This window comes from Rana temporaria, chromosome 5 (assembly GCF_905171775.1).
Source record: "Rana temporaria chromosome 5, aRanTem1.1, whole genome shotgun sequence".
NCBI classification, from domain to species: domain Eukaryota; kingdom Metazoa; phylum Chordata; class Amphibia; order Anura; family Ranidae; genus Rana; species Rana temporaria.
The window spans coordinates 42081936-42102566 of NC_053493.1; the positions used below are offsets into that span (position 1 = coordinate 42081936).

General features: G+C 43.9%; 1 protein-coding gene across 7 annotated transcripts in view; it reads right to left on the reverse strand.

The window, feature by feature from the left end:
* RSU1 (Ras suppressor protein 1) overlaps positions 1-20631 on the reverse strand; it is a 190168-nt gene that overhangs the window by 125207 nt on the left and 44330 nt on the right. For all 7 annotated transcript variants that reach the window (XM_040352456.1, XM_040352461.1, XM_040352455.1 and 4 more), the window contains exon 7: positions 19685-19799. In XM_040352456.1, coding sequence (XP_040208390.1) covers positions 19685-19799 — 115 coding nt within the window. The remainder of the gene's footprint in view (positions 1-19684; positions 19800-20631) is intronic.

Sequence of the window (20631 nt, forward strand, 5' to 3'; positions counted from 1 at the left end):
GTCTGAGTGTCCGGAGGAGGAGGGGGGTGGGCTGTCAGTGCGAGGTCTTGGCAGTGTGACAGAGAGTAGACGCTCTCTGCTCATAACTGCAGCCAGCAACAATGGAGCGATATCCCGGTCTTCTGGGGGCCCCCCGCAGTGAGGGAACTACAGAGCCACTGCAACTTTGCCCCCTCACTCACCTTGCATAGACCGAAGATCGGAGGGAGGCACGGCATATCTCCGATGGAGGGCGGGTGTTGTAAGATGATGATTGGTTGCTAAGACTGCCCTTCATCCTAGCAGCCAATCACCTGCTTGTTTACCTCCGGCAACTCCGCCCTGCATCCAGAACTGTCCCGCCTCCTCCTGTCGGCTCTGTGTGAGGATTACAGAGACGGCAGGGGAACGAAAAGGCTGCTAAATGGCGGTACCGCGGCGGGCTGCATAAGAGAGTGAGGCGGTCCGCATTTGGCCCGCGGTCCGCCATTTAGTGATGCCCGTTGTAGACTAAAGCAGGAGATTGTTCAGAGGCGCCAGTTACTGGTTTATAATATTACCAACCATTAATTGTGTGTGATAGGTGGAGGATTACACTGGGTGCCAAGTTTATTTAACATAAAATCACTGTCAAAAGGAAGTCACTGAGATCTACAATTGTGACACAGATCGATTTTTAGTTTGGATCACTTAATGCACTATTTTTATTTTGATGTTTATATACTTGATTTTGACCCTTGAGATTACTGCACATACAGTTAGATCCATATATATTTGGACACAGCACAATTTTCATACTTTTGGCTCTGTATGCCATCAGAATAAAAATTTAAACGTAACAATCCAAAATGAATTTGAAGTGCAGGCTTTCAGCTTTAATTCGAGGGGTTGAACATAAATAACAAGTACAAATTTTAGGAACTGCAACCATTTTTATACACAGTCCTCCCATTTTCAGGGGCTCAAATGTAATTGGACAAATATAATCATAAATATAATATTAATTAATATTTTGTAGAGAATCCTTTACTGGCAAGTAATGCCTGAAGTCTGGAACCCATGGACGTTACCAAAGACTGGGTTTCCTCCTTTCTGATGCTTTGCCAGGCTTTAACTGCAGCTGTCTTCAGTTATTTTTTGTGGGTCTTTCTTCCTTTAGTTTTGCCCTCAGTTGCCCTTTGCTCAACTGAGTTGAGAGAAGGTGATTGACTCAGACATTGCAGAATATTCCACTTCTTTTCTGTCAAAAGTTCCTGGGTTACTTTTGCAGTGTGTTTTGGATCAGCGTCCATCTGTATCGTGAAGCGCCATCGTCCAATCAACTTTGCTGCATTTGGCTGAATCTGGGCTGACAATATATCTCTAAACACTGCAGAATTCATCCGGCTGCTTCTGTTTCTGTCACATCATGAATAAACACCAATGACCCAGTGCCACTGGAAGCCATGCATGCCCATGCCATCACACTCCGTGTTTTACAGATGACGTTGTGTGCTTTGGATCATTGGCTGTTATAAGCCTTTTCCACACTTTTTTCCCCCATAATTCTGGTACAGATTTATCTTAGTTTCTTTCATCCAAAAAAAGTCTAATCTGTCTTTTCTATTCTTCAAGCTTATGAATTGTTTGCACCTTGTGGTGAATTGTATTTGCTCTTTTGAAGTCTTGTCTTGATTGTAGCCTTTGTGTCCTTTTCTTGTCTGGATGTTCTGAATGGGTTTTTCGTTACCATAGAGAGGATCTAGTGATCATCCACCACTGCTGTCTTCTGGGAATGTCCAGGCCTTTTTATGTTGCTGAGCTCACCAGTTCGTTCTTCTTTCCCCAGAAAGTACCAAGCTGTTGATTTGGCCACTCCTAATGTTGCTGCCATCTCTCTGACAGCTCCTATGAACACATGATGTAGGTTCACCGCAATAGATTACAAATGCAAACACCACACTTAGCATCAACTCCAGACCTTTTACCTGCTTAATTGATAAATAATGGGGTAGTTTGCACAGCAAGAGTTTGTGTAGTGGGATTTATAAGTGAGGTTTACACTATAAGACACTATATGTACCAGTTTGGGGGGTTCATGCAGCAGGACGCAAGACCAGTGCTGCTTTTCTTTGTTTTCTCAAGAGTCTATATAGGTTTTTCACCTGTGTATTTAGCGGTTCCTCTGTAGTTCAGCTGTACAAAAGGTGGATACAATAAAGAGAGTATGCAATATAAAGTTTACATATTTATTTCATTATTTGTACAGCATCAGGTTCTATTATATTTCTCTGAAGAATGACAGAGGAAAGACATTTCCCTCACTCTCTCCTAGAAGAGATGGCACCATCTTAACAAATAAGTCTGCAGGGGCAGTCAAAAAGCATTCAGGCAACACCTACTGCCACTGTTGCCCAACCGCCTATCACCCCTGCTTTAAATCGGAACCAAGGAAGCCAAGCCAAGGAAACTGCCATCTTGACCTCTTTTTATTCTTCATTTCCAATTTCTTTTTTTTATGTTCAAAAGACAAAACAACTTTGCAAAGTGAGGTTTGAATTATGCAAAGTCATTTATCTCCACAAACATACAAATAAATAGAATCACATAAAGGTAGAATTTCAGATTAATCAAGCCTTTGGTCAAAATAACTACACTGACGACACACCAGAGGTGTATCCCATGACACAATGGGAGGCCCAAAAGTGTGCCCAACAATTCCTTTGTTTCTATAGCAAACTCTACAATCTCAATGGAGAGACCTTGACTGAAAACCCAGCGGCAGCTGAGACACATTCTCGATTGATACAGGACTTTCTTACCACTTATAGGCCAGGGGCCCTGTCAGAGCCCGATTGGATTGCGTTGGAAGCCCTGTTGTCCTCCGAGGAATAGACGGAAGCCCTGAAGGCCATGAAGCCGGGCAAGTGTCCGGGGCCCAGATGGCTTTTCGGCACAATACTACAAATGCTTTGCTGATCTTCTTGCCCCACACTTTTCTAAAGCCTTTAATACACTGGCCAAGGTACCCTGTCCTTCGGACACTCTGCGTGAAGTTTATATCACGGTAATACCCAAAGAAAATAAAGACCCGACAAATGTAGCCAATTATCGGCCAATTTCACTTCTTAACGTTTTCCAAAATACTGGCTACCCGTCTTGCATTCCATATCCCCGCCTGGGTAGGCCTGGACCAGGTCGGTTTTGTCCCTGGCAGGGAGGCCAGGGATAACACCATAAAGGCTCTGAATCTACATCACTGGCTCACCTCCTCTAAGCAGGAGAGCTTCTTTTTGGCGATGGACGCGGAGAAGGCGTTCGATCGGGTGGCTTGGGACTACATGGAAGCGGTGTTATCGGCTCTTGGCCTGGGGAGTTGTATGTGTGCCCTCATAGGTGCATTATATGTGAACCCACAAGCCAGAGTCTGTGTTATTGGCCACCTATCGGCTGCTTCTCCATCCATAATAGCACTAGGCAAGCGTGTCCACTCTCGCCTTTACTCTATATTCTCACCCTGGAAGCGTTATTAAGATGCACCCAGGCCAACCTGTGTATAAAAGGTATTACAGTCTGCCAAAAGGAATATAAAATTGCGGCCTTTGCGGATGACGTCCTGCTTTTCCTTTCCTTGCCACTGACATCCTTGCCCAACCTCATGCTCGTCTTGGACCACTTTCAGCGTATCTCGAATTTGAAAATCAATCTATCAAAATCGTTTGCGCTAAACGTCATGCTACCGAATAACCTGGTACGGCAATGCCAAGCTAACTTCCCGTTCAAATGGGAAACAGAGGCTATCACCTATCTAGGCATCCAGCTCCCGGGTAAATTGACAACGTTGTATGACAGAAACTTCTTCTCTGAACTGAAGTTGGTACATCAAGACCTCCTGAAATGGGATGTACCTACACTCTCATGGTTTGGACGGGCTTCTATACTAAAGATGACGGTTCTTCCTCGTCTACTATATAAAATGCAGACTATCCCGATCCATTTACCTCCCTCCTTTTTTACGGCTTACAGGAAGATGTGTAGATCCTTCTTATGGGGGTCAAAACCTCCTCGGATAGGCTGGGCGAAACTAGTATTACCTAAAGAAAAAGGTGGAATTGGGCTTCCGGACTTGCAACGCTATTATTGGGCGGTCCACGTGACTAGGGTGGTAGACTGGAAAGTACATGCCCATTGTAAAAGCTGCGTGAATCTTGAGGGACTGATAGTGGGTACTGAGCTTGGCTCTGCTCCCTGGGTCTCTAAGCAGTGCAGGTCACCTAACCTGCATGCCCACCCCCTTATAGGGGCTACACTCCTGACCTTCGAGAGAGTGTGTAAAGCTCATGTGCTCTCAGACTGAGATTTCCCCCATTAGAGATAACCCAGACTCCCCCCCCCCCCCCAGGTCTGCAGAAATCCTATCTTTTAGCGGAATGGCCGCACGCACAAATGTTGGCTAAGCATTTCTTTCACAGGGGCAAGTTCCTGAGTCTGCAGGTGCTTGCCCACATGTCCACTACTAAAGCCTTTCCCTCCTGGTCCTATATGCAACTAAAGCACTTTCTAAACGTCCCAGCGAAAATTGCCAAATACACGAGAAACTCCACAGTGTTTGAATCGTTATGCTCAAGCACCTCACCCCAGAGTCATGTAATCTCTGCCCTATATGCCTCCATGTTTGGGTAGCCATATTCTTCTCTGCGTTCAGATCATGCATTTTGGGAAGCGGCCCTAGACAGGGAGATAGGAGATGCATCATAAAGGGTCTCTCAATGTAAATGTTCAGGAGAATGGGTACAAAATAAAAACTAGATGGTATAATACTCCACAGTTACTTCATAAGTTATTTCCAACGGTGCCAGAACATTGTTGGCATTGTGCAAACAAGATGTGGGTACATTCTTGCACGTCTGGTGGTCTTGCCCCCTGATCCAGCCATATTGGCGTAGGGTACATGAGGTGACAACTGCCATATCCTCGCTCCCATTGGAATTCTCACCAGCACAGTATCTCCTACATTTGTCCAAGATCCCCAAAAAAAAATAAAAAATTCAAATCAATTGCCATGCATCTGATAAATGCTGCTAGGATGTGCTTTCCGATGCATTGGAGATCTGCACGGTCGCCCTCAATGAAGAAGTGGGTGACACGTGTTGACCGCATAGCGACGATGGAGGAGCTGATACTCACGGGACACAGGATAAAATGTCATCCTTCTCAGAAATCTGGGAGGCGTGGAATACGTATAAAAACACTGTGTAACCCCACGGTCTTGACACAAGGTGACTTTGGATGGTCTTCCCAGAGACTGCGGAAGACCCTGTAGATGGAGATAGGAGAACGTGGGTGGAGGGGGTAGCAGATGAGACCCCCCCCCTCTGTCTGTCCCTCTATGTTTTGTCCATACCCTTCCTCTTTTTCCTTACCCCTTCTTCCTCTCTTTCTTTTTCTGCTCTTTCCTTTCTGGGTGTGCTATGTCCTTGTGGGTGGGGGATGTGGTGGTTGGGGCTGACTGGGTGGGTTGGTCCTGATCACTATGTTGTCCTCTCATGGAGGGATATTTGGGAAATGTAGTGGTGGTTCCGAGAAGAATCAGGAGTGTTAGCAGCCCAACTGGGCCTGTGACACGTGTCTAGTAGAAAGGACATTGTATGTTTGCGCCTTGCGCACTGTTTGTACTGTTTATATGGGTCCTACGGAGTTGATTTTTATTTTATTTCTTCTGGTAAATCTCAATGCCTGCTATATGTAAGCCTCTGATTGGATAATGTTATGTGGAACCTGTATCCCAAGTACTTTATGCTGTTGTCTGTTTATTGAAAAATTCTAATAAAATCTTTTGGTGAAAAAATAAATAAATAACTACACTGACTGAAAAGCAAGGCTCACAGCTAGATCACAGCTGAAGGTATCTGAACTAAACGAAGAAGAGATGCTGCACAGTCTTATTCATTTGCATTATACATGGTCCCCAACCTCCAAATAACGGGAATGACCTTGCACCCCAAGAAATGGAATTGGGCTTCCCAAAAAAAAAAATGCCATGGGAGTGTCACAATCTCCAAAGAAGGGACAGACTGAAAAAGACTAGAAGGAAGAAGAAAAAGGAAGAAGAAAAAGGGTGTGTCAACCCTCTAAACCCCTATCTAGACTGAAATAGTCCAAGTATCCCCCTTCAGATACTGAATCTAGAGGTTCCAGGTTTTTCCAAACCGCGTGATTAAGTCATTCAATATTGCAGATAGACGCTCGTTAACCATAACCCCTTCAACTGCCATGATGCTGCACGTTTATTAGTTATGAGTCCAGCCATTTGATGGTTTGACAGTTTGGTTGAGAGCACAACCAATGCGACAGTTACATTTCTGGGAATGTAAAGGTTTAAGCGATAGGTTTAGTTCCGCTATAATAAGTACGTTGGGACATTAGATTCCTCTCAAAATGAAGAAAGAGTGTGTATATGAGTGTGGTAGTATGGCGCTGTAGACTTTGAGGGTGCAAAATTTGTTTATCTACAAAACCCACAACCAGACGTAACAGCTACCTTTTCTTTGCTCAGACATCCCACGGAACAACAACTGAGACAATACCAAGCAATAAACCAAGATGACAGTAAACAAAGTAAAATACGTTGAACAGTAGCCACCTGATTCCTTCATTCACCAACCCTAGAAATGTTAATGCAAATACTGACTTTTCTAAAAAAAAAAAAAAAAAGTAAAGAGGCAAACGTACACCATTACCCATCCCTGCTGTACTTACCTCCATGGGTGATGAGCCATCAGTGAGCAATCGTAATTGCTCTGATCCATTACAAAAACCTGGCAGAAAGAAGGGGGAAAGAAGGGGGAAGAAGGGGGAAAAAAAAAGCAGGGATTTCAAATCCCCGGATCACTACACTGGCTGCATGGGCAGTGGCAGCTCATCACCCGTGGGGGTTAATTACAGGGGGGGGGGGGGTAGATTGTAGGTTCAGCTTTTTTTTTTTGTTATTGGGGATAATTGGGGGGGGGGGGCGAATTAGTGGAGCCTTCTTTCCTCTGCAAACCGATTTGTTTTTATGGTGCCATCTCTGCTAGGAATGAGTTAAGGAATTATGTGTCTTCTCTTTCTATCTGCTACTTTCAGAAGGCTCTGCAATCTCCATACCCTCGCCTGAAATTGTTCAAGCCTGGCGTCAAATAGCGAGCACTGCATTGTGGGAGGACAGGGGTGGGCCGATCTGCCCATTCAGACGACTGGGCTCCAGTGATATACTGGCGGCCATTGATGTGCAGGAAGAGCAGGCACCTTGTGACGACTGCTGAAAAACTAAAGGGTCACTTTGCTGTCTCCCTGCAGTAGCAAAAACTTTACCCAGATCCTCTATGAAAATGCATTACTTTTATGCTTTCTTTGGGAACAAATGCCATGCATACAGTGATGAACGGGTATTTTCAGGCAACAATAAAAGGTGACAAGGCTGTATTTGGAGGTGGGGGGGGGGGGGGGGGAGTAGAAGCAAAATATAACAAACAGGCTGAAGGGTAAATTCTTTTTCACAAATTTGTGTTGCCGACGCTTTATGGCAGCCAGAAGTCATCTATGCTCAATGCATTCTGTCCCATGGCCCTCCCAGGAATTCTCCATACATAACAACACCAATACATTTCCACCTATAGACCTGCAGAAGGGAACTTTTCACACTTTTACAATTCGAAAGGAAAGCAAGCAAGCAGAACCTCATTAAGTTTAAATCTGAGCTCTCATGTGTCATTCAGCGCAGAATTATTTGAAGAAATGAACAACTGCTACTAAATAGTCATTTTTTTCCCTAACTGTCATTTTTTCCGGCATTTGATTGTCCCAGATGCGCTGTAGAGAGATGCATCAATGGGTACATCACTTCCTTGGGAAATTCATTGTCCCGGGAAGCTGCAGGTACAGAGATGGACAATGAGCAAAATAAAAATAATGAAATCTGGATTTTACTCTACGGACGCAGGCAGTGTCAGAGTCTATATTGCAGGTATTTGATTTTCCGAGCAACAGTGCTGCGAGGAGGTAGGGGAAGGGGAGGGGGGGGGGGGGGAACTGAAGTTGTTAAGGGAACAGTAGGCTGAAAATAAAAAACTTTAGCATTAGGTACCATATATCCCACAATTATATTCTAGAGCCAACATATAATTTAGTGCATTACAGAATAATTTGCATCAGTCTAAAGAGCTTACAATCTATTATCTCTATTGCAGCGGGCTTTGCACCCTATTTGATTTCATATATCACACAATAGAGAGAGAGATGGATACTATATATACACAGTAGATAGCCTAATTCAGGTAGCTTTACGCCGGCGTATCAGTAGATACGCCGACGTAACTCTGAATCTATGCCGTCTTAAATTTAAGCGTATTCTGGAAACCAGATACGCTTAAATTAGGCTAAGATACGAGCGGCGTAAGTCTCCTGCGCCGTCGAATCTTAGGATGCTATATTTACGCTGGCCACTAGGTGGCGCTTCCGTTGAGTTTGGCGTAGAATATGCAAATTACTAGATACACCGATTCACGAACGTACGTGCGCCCGTCACAATTAGTTACGCCGTTTACGTTAGAGATACGCCGGCGTAAAAATTAAATTGGTCCCTAGGTGGCGCATCCCATGCAAGGTATGGACGTCGGAACAGGCCTATCTTTTTACGTCGTTTGCGCAAGTCGTACGCGAATAGGGCTGTGCGTAAATTACGTTCACGTCACAGGCATTGAGCCGACGTATCTTTGGACGTAAATACGTCATGGCCGTTCGTTCGGCCATGCATCTACATGGGGCAAGCCTCATTTAAATACAACACGCCCCCTACAGCCTACTTTGAATTACGCGCGCTTACGCCGGCCCATTTACGCTACGCCGCCGTAACTTAAGAGGCAAGTGCTTTGTGAATACAGCACTTGCCTCTCTAAGTTGCGGCGGCATAGCATAAATACGGTACGCTACGCCCACGCAACGTAGATCGGCCGTACCTGAATCTAGGCCAGAATTTTCTGCTTATTACAACAAAACGCACTTGAAGAAGCACGTCAAATGTGTGGAGCCAGATGACTATGGCTAGCTGACAAAACTGCAATAATTAGTTACCACATACTGTAACTCATATTTGTATATGTAAGGCATGTTCCACCTATTGTAAAAAAAAATTATTAACACACGCATACTAAAAAAAAGAATTGCAAGCTGTGATCAGTACATCGCGAGTGCAAAGAACAGCCTCCTGCAGACAAAAGCCTCGGACACGCTACTACTTTTTCCCGTTAAACCCTCTCAGAAGGAGGCGCTGTACTGCCTGACGTAAGTACAGCAATCCCCCCTGCTGTACTATTGTGCTCTGACCCTCCACCCCCCACCAGAACACTCCAGCCATTGGCTAAGAGCGCTGATCGGGAGCCAATTGGCAGGCCTTTTCCGGTCATGCCTTTCGCACCAGCTGCAATACACACAGCCAAATTTCAGACTTTTTTTTTTTTTTTTTTAACTGGCCGAAGCCATCTGACATTCCAACCCTTGTGTGCTGGGCTTAAAGGGTCACTAAAGGAATTCTTTTTAGCTAAATAGCTTCCTTTACCTTACTGCAGTCCTGGTTTCATGTCCTCATTGTTCGTTTTTGCTCTGATGTTGCTGTAATTCTGCTCTGTTCTGGACACTTCCTGGTTGTCCGTTTCCTTTGGACCACAGTACTGGGAGCTTCTAGTTTCGTTTTCCAAACCCTCACTTCTCTATGGCTCTATACAGCACAGAGGCAGCATAACATGCAAAAATGAAACTGAAACTAAAGGCACATTATATGATTGTTTATCTATTTTTAATCGTTTTTAAAAGGAATCAGTTAACTATTATGTCTCTATACCCTGTAAACAGTCATTTGAGCAAAAAAAAAAATATGTTTCCTTTACAACTCCTTTAATCCCCAAACCAATACAGAGGTGCCTACTGTTATGGGGCTGGAGGAAATAATTAATGGGCTACGAGTGCCGTGATGCTACCTTACTCATACTCCATGGGATCTATGGGCCAAATCCTCAAAAGAGATACAATGGAGTAATTGCTGTTACTCCGTCGTATCCCTGGTCCTAACTATGGAACTGATCCACAGAATCAGTTTTCCATAGTTAGGGAGAAGATCCGGCATGTGTAATTGAATTACACTGTCGGATCTTAAGGATGCAATTCTAGGCCGGCCGCTAGGTGGCGAGGCCATTGCGGCTGGCCTAGAATATGCAAATGAACACTTACGGCGATCCACGAACGTTCCGACGGGCCCGTCGCGCTAATTCTGCGTCGTTTACGTCGAGTTACGCCGCGTAAAACTAGGGCTCAGCCCTAGCTCTCTTAAGCCATGTTAAGTATGGCCGTCGTTCCCGCGTCGAAATTGAAATTCTACGTCGTTTGCGTAAGACGTTCGTGAATGGCGCTGGACGCCATTTACGTTAACGTCTAAGCAAATGACGTCGGAGCGACATCAGTTAGCGCAATGCACGTCGGGTAAGTTACCCGACGGAGCATGCGCAGTACGTCTGGCGCGGGAGCGTGCCTAATTTAAATGGGAATCGCCCATTTGTACTAGGAACGCCTTGCGCCGGACGGAGTTAAGTTACACCGCCGCAAATTTCCAGGTAAGTGCTTTGTGGATCGGCACCTAACTTGGGAGATTTGCGGCAGTGTAACTTAACTCTGAAAAGTTAAGTTGCGCTCGGCGGCTGTGGATCTGGCCCTATGAGTCTCTGCTATGGTAGATACTAGACACGTAGACGTCTATTTCTAGATCTCTGTGAACGGCTGAACTGGATGTGTGGGAGGAGCACACTTGAGTCTAATAAAAAAAAAAAAATTATAAATAAATAAAAATACTGAAGGCTGCGGTGGGGAGAAGATGAAGCGCTGAGGTCAGTATCAAAAAAGTGTACATAAAAGAGCATTGAGAGGCAAAACCTGAAGCAATATAGCAGTCCTGCTATAAGTCAATGATTGCCGCCATTACTGGTATAAAAAAACAACTAAAAATTCCAGTATATATACACATGACATTACACACTATAGTTTGTAGACGCTATAAAACTTGAGCAAACCAATCAGTATACACTTATTTGGATTTTTTTTTTTACCAAAAATATGTAGCAGAATACATATTGGCCTATATTTATAAAGAAATTCGATTTTTAAAAATGTTTCATTAGATCAGTTAAAGTAACGCAATACCGTATAGCAAAAAATGGCCTGGTCATGATGAGGGGAAAATCTTTTGGAGGTCAGGTGGTTAAAAATCTCTTCAGTTTGCCTCCAGTCTGGCAGACCCTTGCACACCACAGGCGTTGCTAGACCCAAGCAAGATCATGTTACTCAACACTTCTTACCAGAACAACGATCTTTCCGCGACTCACAACCTCAGCGTTAGTCACCCAACCATCTCACACGACTACCTATACTATATCAAAGCACTTACAATTGAGATGCAGTGCCAACACATAAAAGAAGTCATTGTAATACTATGAGAGTGACACAGCTGCAGACTACAGGGAAATACAGAAGATTGATCTTACTAATTGTATCTGCCACTTGACGCGCGTTTACGGCCTCCATCGTCGCACGCCCTTCCAATGGTTAAATGGTAGGAATACAAAAAGAGACAGCTTTAGTGATTCTGTGATGATTTATATATCAGACTGCCGATGGGCATGCCAGGAATCGTGATTTATATGTGTCACTTTCCAGGATATAACCTTCCACAGGCCTCAAACAATATCGGATCTGTTCATTTAGCTTACAATAACTATTTTACAAACCTTCAGAGATAAGAAAAAAAAAATATGCTTTCAGAAGGCCATTGTATAGGAATAAAACAGAGTGGGTTTTTTTTTTTTCCCTCCAGGCATTTTAAAGTGCACCTGTTACCTAGTCACTACAGGGCTGATTTATGGTAATTTTTTCAAGCAATAGTGAAATGGTTAACCAATCCTACTACTTGTTTTTCTCACTCGCAACGAAAGTCACATTTGCATTTAGGCAATATAGCAGCAGCCTTCGTTGTCATCGTTTTTCCTCCACTTTCCTATTACAGCAGGTTTGCTGGGTGTCTAAACATGCCTGTGCAGTGCAATAGGCATCAGAGTTATACCCTGTGCACTTATCAGGAATGTGCTGGCATAACCCCTCCACCTTCCAGTAACTTTACAACTATACATTCCTGGCATATCACAATGTACAGCAAAATCATGATTTTTGAAAAAAAGATTGTAGCTTTTATCATTAAAGCGGGGGTTCACCCTAAAAAAAAAAAAAAATGTTTTTGTCTATCATGCCATGCAGCATACTAGCGTCAGCTACAGTATGCATTTATTTTATTTTTTTCCGCTGTACTCACTGTTTAATCAGTTTCAGACTCCCTCGGGGAGTAGGCGTTCCTATCAAGAGGGGAACATGATTGACGAAAATAGCCGAAATAGGACTTGGCTCGCCTATAGCGCCGTGAAGAGCCGAGACCTACTCCGGCTATTTTCGGGAAGCGTGACGCACCATAGCTGGCCGTCAATCATGTTCCCCTCTTGATAGGAACGCCTATTCCCCGCGGGTGTCTAAAACGAAACTATTGGATAACACTGAGTACAGCACAAAAAAAATAAAGGCATACTGTAACTGACGCTAGTATGCTGCATGGCATGGTAGAAAGTAGTTTTTTAGGGTGAACCTCCGCTTTAAAAAGCAGTCTTTGAGCTCCAGTCTAGTGACTTTGCCTAGGCTGGGATGATGTCATCAGTCTGCTGCAGGCAAGTGAAAGCATGTCCTCATTCTCCTTTTTCCCCACTGGTCAGATTGCAACATTGTAACTTTGTAGCAGGGGCGGACTGACAACTCATGGGGCCCCCGGGCAATAGAAGAGTATGGGGCCCCTCTGGCTTACAGATGGCCACCACGCCAGGAGGCAGTGCAGAGGCGGGCAGCTAAAATCTTGGGATATTCACATTAAAAGCATGTCATTTTCGGACATATCAGGGACAGATCTAAAAAAAACACAGATTTTTACATACTGTCCCTGGTTTTACTGAGCCTGGCAACCCGGATGGGGCCCCCTAGTGGCATGGGGCCCTCGGGCAGTGCCCGAGTGACTCAATGGTCAGTCCGCCCCTGCTTTGTAGCAAGTCTTAAAGTGGAGTTCCACCCCAATTTGCAGTCACAGCCACATTTGTTGACGATCCCTTCTCTTCCCTTTTGATGTGAGATATTGCTCCACTTCTTCACCACGACGAGGTAGGTAATTTCCCTTTTCCCCCCATTGGCTCCTGGGATAACAGTGTCATCAATCCCAGGAGTCAATGAGCCCCCTCCGCTTCTAGCATTGCGCATTTTTTAAAACCGGAAATTATGCTATGCTATTCATTTTTAATAAAGGACCTTGATAAAAAAAAAAATCATGTTTTTTTTTATTTTTTACACTACACTGCTTTTTTGGGGGTGAATGGATAGGGGTACAATGTACCTCATACTGATTGACATGGTGAGGGGCGTGTCTAGGGGACCTCTTTCTTAAAGCGGGGCTTCCAGATTCCAATAAACCCCCTGCCCGCAGACCCTCGCAACCACCTGCCAGGGATCAACATGGGGACAAGGTGCCTTGGTGTAGCCCCAAAGCACCCACTCCCCACCCCCAATGTTGAAGGCAGGTGGCCTGGTATGGTTTAGGAGGTGGGGGTGCGTTTACTCGTCTTTTTTTTTTTATGCACTGCTAACATTGCGCACACTTGACCTCAGAGAAAATGTTGCATGCCACAAGTCAGATCAGTTAAGATGGTGATCCGACTTGGGTGCGACTTCCATTCATTTCTATGGTCAGGAATTCGCACCCAAGTCAGACCAAAGTAGTGCAGGAACCTTTTCCAAAGTCAGATCGACACAAGTCAGACCAGTTAAAATGTCTCTCGTTTTTTACATGTCATGCAACTTGTGCTCTCAAAGTCAGAGCGTATGTTGCACCAGTGTGAACTGGACCTACATCCATAATGTGCACAATGGGTCTACCCACTAGGAGTTCACCCCACCCTGATGTGGTCACCAGGACTTTGGGAGCTGTTCCATGTATATCTGCTACCTGCAGTTCTTTGCTGTGTTTTTAAAAAGGGGAAGTACAGCCAAAGCTTGTTTTGCTTTACTTCTCCTGTGGATCACAGGAGTGTGGTTCGCTCTGCACTTCCTTGACCTGTTTTCAGAAAACAGCGGGCTGAAGCCCACTGTTGGCTGACGTCACAGAGTCGGTTCAGGCCTAAACCAGCCTACATGCCTGGACCAGCACCTGGTTCAGCCTCTCAGCAAGCCACTAAGAGCCTGAGCCGACTGCTCGCATCCCATCCAGTGAGAGTGGGGGGCCAGAACAGTGAGCTGGTGACTCACAGTCACCAATTCTCTGCTCACGGAACTGTGAGAACCGAACGATCAGCAGTGTTTGTTTGCTCAAGTCTCTCATGTGTTAGGGGCAACGGAGGACAAATGCAGCATCCACCTAGGTAGGTATGAAAAAAAAAAAAAAACACACACATATCTTTTAAATGTCCCCTTTCTACTATATACACGCACCACAGCTCCATTCATTCATATGGATGAGCCATACTCTGCCAGTCAGGGGAAGCCTGCCAGGAGTATCTGCTTTTCTTCACAGTAGGATGGAGCCAGCTATGTTCAGACATTATCCAAGGTCACCACCTACTCCCTGGACGGACTCCAGCATGTATATCAAGTGTGTACAGCAGGCAAAAAGAGTAAAACTAACCACACTTCAAACAATTCTTTATAGAGAGAAAAATAAACTCATTACAGCCTCCAGCGGAACGGTGTAATACAGCTCATCCACAGGAATGAATGCATAGGCAATAAGAAGAGTCCCGGCCAGGGCATTCACCTTACCATTCACTGGGCGTACTTACTAAAAACACAGTGACTAGCAAAGTTGAAACGACTTTTTAAAATTAATTTTGCTTTTTCATGTTACCATATACCAGCAGAGATGAATGAATTATTAAAACTGCCAGTCTGCCCATTTTACCCCACATTGTCTTTTTGCTTCTGGCGTGGTTGTTTTTGAAACAAGAATAGTGATGCTAAAAATCGTATTACGGAAATGTACATCAAACAGCTAGTATGTGAGTAGATTTTCAATACACACCAGTCACTTATGATATTTTGGCATAATTTTTTTCTTTATCACAACTAAAAAAAAATTGTAATACAAAAACTTTCCTACCCATCAACCCTGACCTAACCCCCAATTCTAAAACCCATCCTGGGCAATTTAAACTGAGCATTTATTGAAAGACGCACCAGAGGTCACATTTTGTGAAAACAGAATGTCAAGACAATTGTTAGATCCAAAACATATACAGTATGAGGCGGAATTATGCAAAATATTAGCTTTTCCTATGAAAGTCAAGATTTGTCCATCTCTACAACCTCCAAGGTCTCCCTGTTAATTAAAATGGCCAAGAATAAAGCAGAGCTCTCCAAACTATGGCTATTTGCTTGCCTTTATCTGGCTCTTAGGGGACTAGATAGGGCATAATTCCCTCGATTGATACCAACGATGGGTATCACTGACATCATCGATGGGATTACAATTCCTCCCACGGACATCATCGATGGGATTAAAATTCCTCCCACAGACACCAACAATGAGGTACAATTCCTTTCATTGACATCCATGATGGGGCAAAATTCCTTCCATTGATACCAATGATAGGCCACTAATTCCTCCCACTGACACCATCAAAAGGGCACAACTCTTCCCACTGACATCATTGATGGGGTACAATTCCTTTCATTGACTTCAGCGATGGGGCAGAATTCCTTCCATTGATACCAACGATGGACCACTATGCCACCTATTGACACCAACAATAGGGCACTATTCCTCTCACTGACACCAACCATGGGGCACAATTCCTCCCACCGATAACAACGATGGGGCAGAATTATTTTTATCGACACCAACAATAAGGTATTATTACTCCAAAGAACATCAACAACAATGAGACACTAGTCCTCCCAATGACACCAAATATAGGGCATGGTTTACTCCCACTGGCCCTAGTATGGCCCCTTAATGTCTGATGGATAATAAACTGGTGTTTTGGTTAGAAAGCTTAGAGACCCCTGCAATAAAAGGAACAAGAAGGGTCTTGGAAGAGTAGGAATGGGCAGGGCCAAGTCAGGCAAATGAAATCCCAGTTGCAGGAAATCTGAATATTCCTCTACACCCACGGCCAGGAATTGAACTGCTCATGTAGGTTTAGGGGAAAGTACCAGTTCTTCCACCTCCCCAGCAGATGGAGCTCCCCATGCTCTGACAGTGGTCTGTCCCTTGGTGTCATCACATCCAGGCTATGGACCTTGCATTAGTGTTGATGACATCAGGACTTTATACTGCTGGAGCATGGGGAAGAAAGTGATACAGGGACCAGTCTAAAAGAGTCAGGGGATCAGGTAAATACATCTTTGTCTCTATGCCCCTTAGATTTTAAAAATATAACTATAGGAAAAAAAATTGTTGTTTTTCGGATAGAGTGCAGAGGAACACCTGTCAGTTTGTATTGCTGTCTGTTTTCCCGTTATTGAGATCACCCTCTGTTTGTCCCGTTTGCCATTATCATTGAAAGTAAAAGAAAATCGCAAATTTTGTTTGCCCCTGGTGCAGTAACAGGAGGGAAATCTTCCAATGGGTACACAATATTTCTTAAGACCTGGGGGTCCCCAATGAATTCCCTTAATTTGTAGGGATTTCCTCTCACTTCCTGTTTTGGTTTCGGACAGGAAGTGAAGGTAAATCTCCCCAATGGGACCCAGATAGTAAAAATAAATGTTTCAGGGGTTATAACTCTACTTACCTATCCAAAATGAAAAACTAAAAAAAGTTTGCCTATAGTTTTACTTTAACAAGTCCCTCATCAAAGAGGTATTTTCAAGTTTTGAGATTTGCCTCCTTTATTTCTGGTTGTACAGATGGCTCCAACACTTAGTTTTCACTTAAGGTAAGCTCTCTCTCACTTTTTTTTATTGTATACTATATTTGAGTTGGCCAGAAAGGCTTTCCTAAAAAGGTCAGTCCACTTAAAAAAGGAATTCAGTTTTTGGAGAAAGCTGGGGAGCCTAACCACTTAGCAGTTTCGTATTCTTGAGGACATCAAGGATGAGTCCTTTGTAATGGAGTCCCAAGGTCTACCCACCTGCTGAGTCTATTATGAGAGAATTGACTCCCACAAGCAAAAGCCTGCCAATACGGGTCCTAAAACGGTTCCATTATGGGTTTGTCAACTGTTTATTTAGCGGTTTGGCTGAAGATGTCATTACAAAAGGTTCAGAGTGCTATATAAAACACCTAGTAATATGTTGGTGCTAAATAAACCAATACAGAAAATAAAGCATCAGACTTGTAAGTGGATGAAATTCAGTCATAGTACAAATCTCAGTACGAATATAAAAAACACTAATGGATAAAGATAAAATCCAGGTTAACCATACTGATAGCTAAAAAAAAAAAAAAGGAATGACTTCACACTTTGCAACACTGTCATTCTCACATCGCCTCAGTTACACAACATTCCCATTAATCATGACAGATACCTGCTTTCATTACCATAGTCTGAGCTAATTAACTCCGCTGATCAATACAGCTTCTCAATTTTAATCAGTATTCTGGACGAGATAGACAATCTACACCACATAAAACGTCAATTATCTTTCTGTATTACATCAATTAAACTGGTATTAACGCTCACAAAGGTTATACACATAGACTACACCCTGTGGATGTTAAAACACAATTAATAATTACATGTATGATTTTATTGCACTGATGTTGACCTATGATTAGTTTTTTTTACCTTAGATGTTAAATGTATTAAAAATTATGTAGCACAAAATATTTTTAATCGCACACAAAAACGTATGACTGCAGTCATAACAACGAGAACATTCTCTAGCCTTCACCATTGAAACAAACACACAGAAGGGGCACGGTCTCATGGGGATGTCACCGGGTGGCCATGCCCCATGTCGATATAAGAACCGGCAAAGAGCGGAGTTGGCACAATGATGGGAGACAGCGCTGGAAGAGGACCGGGTTGGCAGCGGAGAAGACCGGAGGGAGATTTTTAATAAAAGCACTTGTCAAAACCATCTCTTGTTTTTGTTTAGACTACACTGCCTTTTTTGGGGTGAATGAGTAGGGGTACAATGCACCCCATACTCATTCACATGAGGGGCTACGATCTGGGGCCCCCCTTGTTAAAGAGCTTCCAGATTCTGATAAGCCCCCCCACCTACAGACCCCCCCCCCCACATCCACTGCCCAGGATTGTCTGGAAAAGGCCCGTGTCCCCATCAACAAGGTGCTTTGGGGTGGGGGAGCGCAGAGCACCAACCTCCCCATGTTAAGGGCATGTGACCTGGTATGGTACAGGAGTACAGGAGGGGGGTGCTCACCCCCCCTTTCCTGACCTGCCAGGCTGCATGTTTGGATAAAAGCCTGGTATGGATTTTGGAGGGCACCCCACATTGTTTTTTTTTGCTTAGGGATTCTCCTTAAAATCCATACCAGACCAAAGGGTCTGGTATGGTCAGGGGAGACCCCAAGCCATTATTTTTTGCATTTGGGCGTGGGGTTCCCTTTCGAGATCCAGTCTAGACTTAAAGGGTGTGGTATGGATCTTGAGGGGGACCCCACAGCGTTTTTTTTATTATTGTGGGGTTCCCCTTTAAGCACAAGTTGCACCACAAGTCAGATCATCATGAACTATTGATTTTAACATGTCAACAAGAAGAAAAAAAAAAAACGCATTGCCTCCTCGCCGTCTGTCAAATACTCATCAAAGAGCGATCAGAACGCAGATCGCTCTTCAGCGATCAAAAGACATGTGAATGAGCCCCAATAGATTAGAAAAAGGCCACTGAACTAATACAAAAAATGTTCACCTAACTTTTTTTTTTAAATGAAGCAGCAACCGAACAGCTCTCCTTTGGTCAACAGGTGACGGAAAACAAAACTTCCAAGTTTATCTATCTGCCATATTAACAACTGTTGTGGCCAAGTCACTACTCATCAAGTTACTGACCTAGAACAGGTATACAGGTGTCCCGATTTCACTGACCGTATGCTCGATCCATGTTTGCAACACATTGGGATGGTAAAGCAAGTCTGAGTTTGCATGTATAAAGTCAACAATTTTAGGTCATATTTCTGTTCTGACAGAGTGATCCAACACCGGGCTTCCTTAACCTCCTTCCCATTGGTGAGCAAAGCAACTCAGGGGAGCACAGGAAAGAAGTATCAGCAAAAGCTATAGCCGCCGTTGATTCTACTTTAATAAAGACCTGGACATCTGCCAGACTCATATATTACTTTAGATAAACAAGCAGCCCTCTTGCCCTGTCTGTCCGCTCCCCCCTCCTCCTCCATGCATACATGCTGAGCTCTATACCAAAAAGCAGCAGCTGCAGTGCTTGGAGTGTGTAGTGTGCTATGTGCCCCAGGATCCCCAGTCTCAGTCAGAGAATGGTGATGTAAGGGGTCAGGTCGGGAAATGTTTCTATTGCTGTGATCTGGCTTCAGCCAGAAGAGCGACACTGGGACAGCGTGAAAAAAAAAAATTGACAGAAGGCAAGCCATAGAAGAATGCATAATGATTAAAAAGCATTAAAAAGCAATGTTACCAGTACTTACCAAGTTCTGGAGGCAGCACAGTCAGCCTGTTTCCTTGTATGTGCAGCTCCTTAAGCTGACTCAGCTCCCCTACCTCTTTAGGCAGCGATATCAGGTCATTATCCCGCAGACTAATCTGTAGGAAATTTTTTAATAAAGTAAGACAGTTTAATACCAAGATGAAATATGAGAATCGCTACTTGAAAACTATCATAATTATATATGTACATATAAAAAAGCAAAGTCAGCTGTGCTTAAGGGGGAATTAGAGAGAGATTTGTATACATTTTTCTTTAATAATTATAACCGAGACTACATTTTTTAAGTATTTTTTTTTTCTCAGGTAATAATGAACTATTTCATATGAATATTTGTATTTTCATTTTCAGCCACCAGATGGAGCTTAAAGCTCCCTTTCATATGTTTTTAGACTCCCCTTATTTGCGTTGCTGTTTACAGATCTTAAAGGGGTTGTAAAGGTACAATTTTTCCCCCCTAAATAGCTTCCTTTACCTTAGTGCAGTCCTCCTTCACTTACCTCATCCTTCCATTTTGCTTTTAAATGTCCATATTTTTTCTGAGAAATCCTCACTTCCTGTTCTTCTGTCTGTAACTCCACACAGTAATGCGAGGCTTTCTCCCTGGTGTGGAGTGTCATGCTCGCCGCATCCCTTGGACTACAGGAGAGTCGGGAGGCTCTCTACGTTGCAGATAGAGAAAGGAGCTGTGTGTTAGTGGGCGTCCTGACTCTCCTGCAGTCCAAGGGAGGGGGGCGAGCACAACACTCCACACCAGGGAGAAAGCCTTGCATTACTGTGTGGAGTTACAGACAAAAGAACAGGAAGTGAGGATTTCTCAGAAGAAATAAGGACATTTAAAAGCAAAATGGAAGGATGAGGTAAGTGAAGGAGGACTGCACTAAGGTAAAGGAAGCTATTTATGAAATTTTTTTTTACCTTTACAACCCC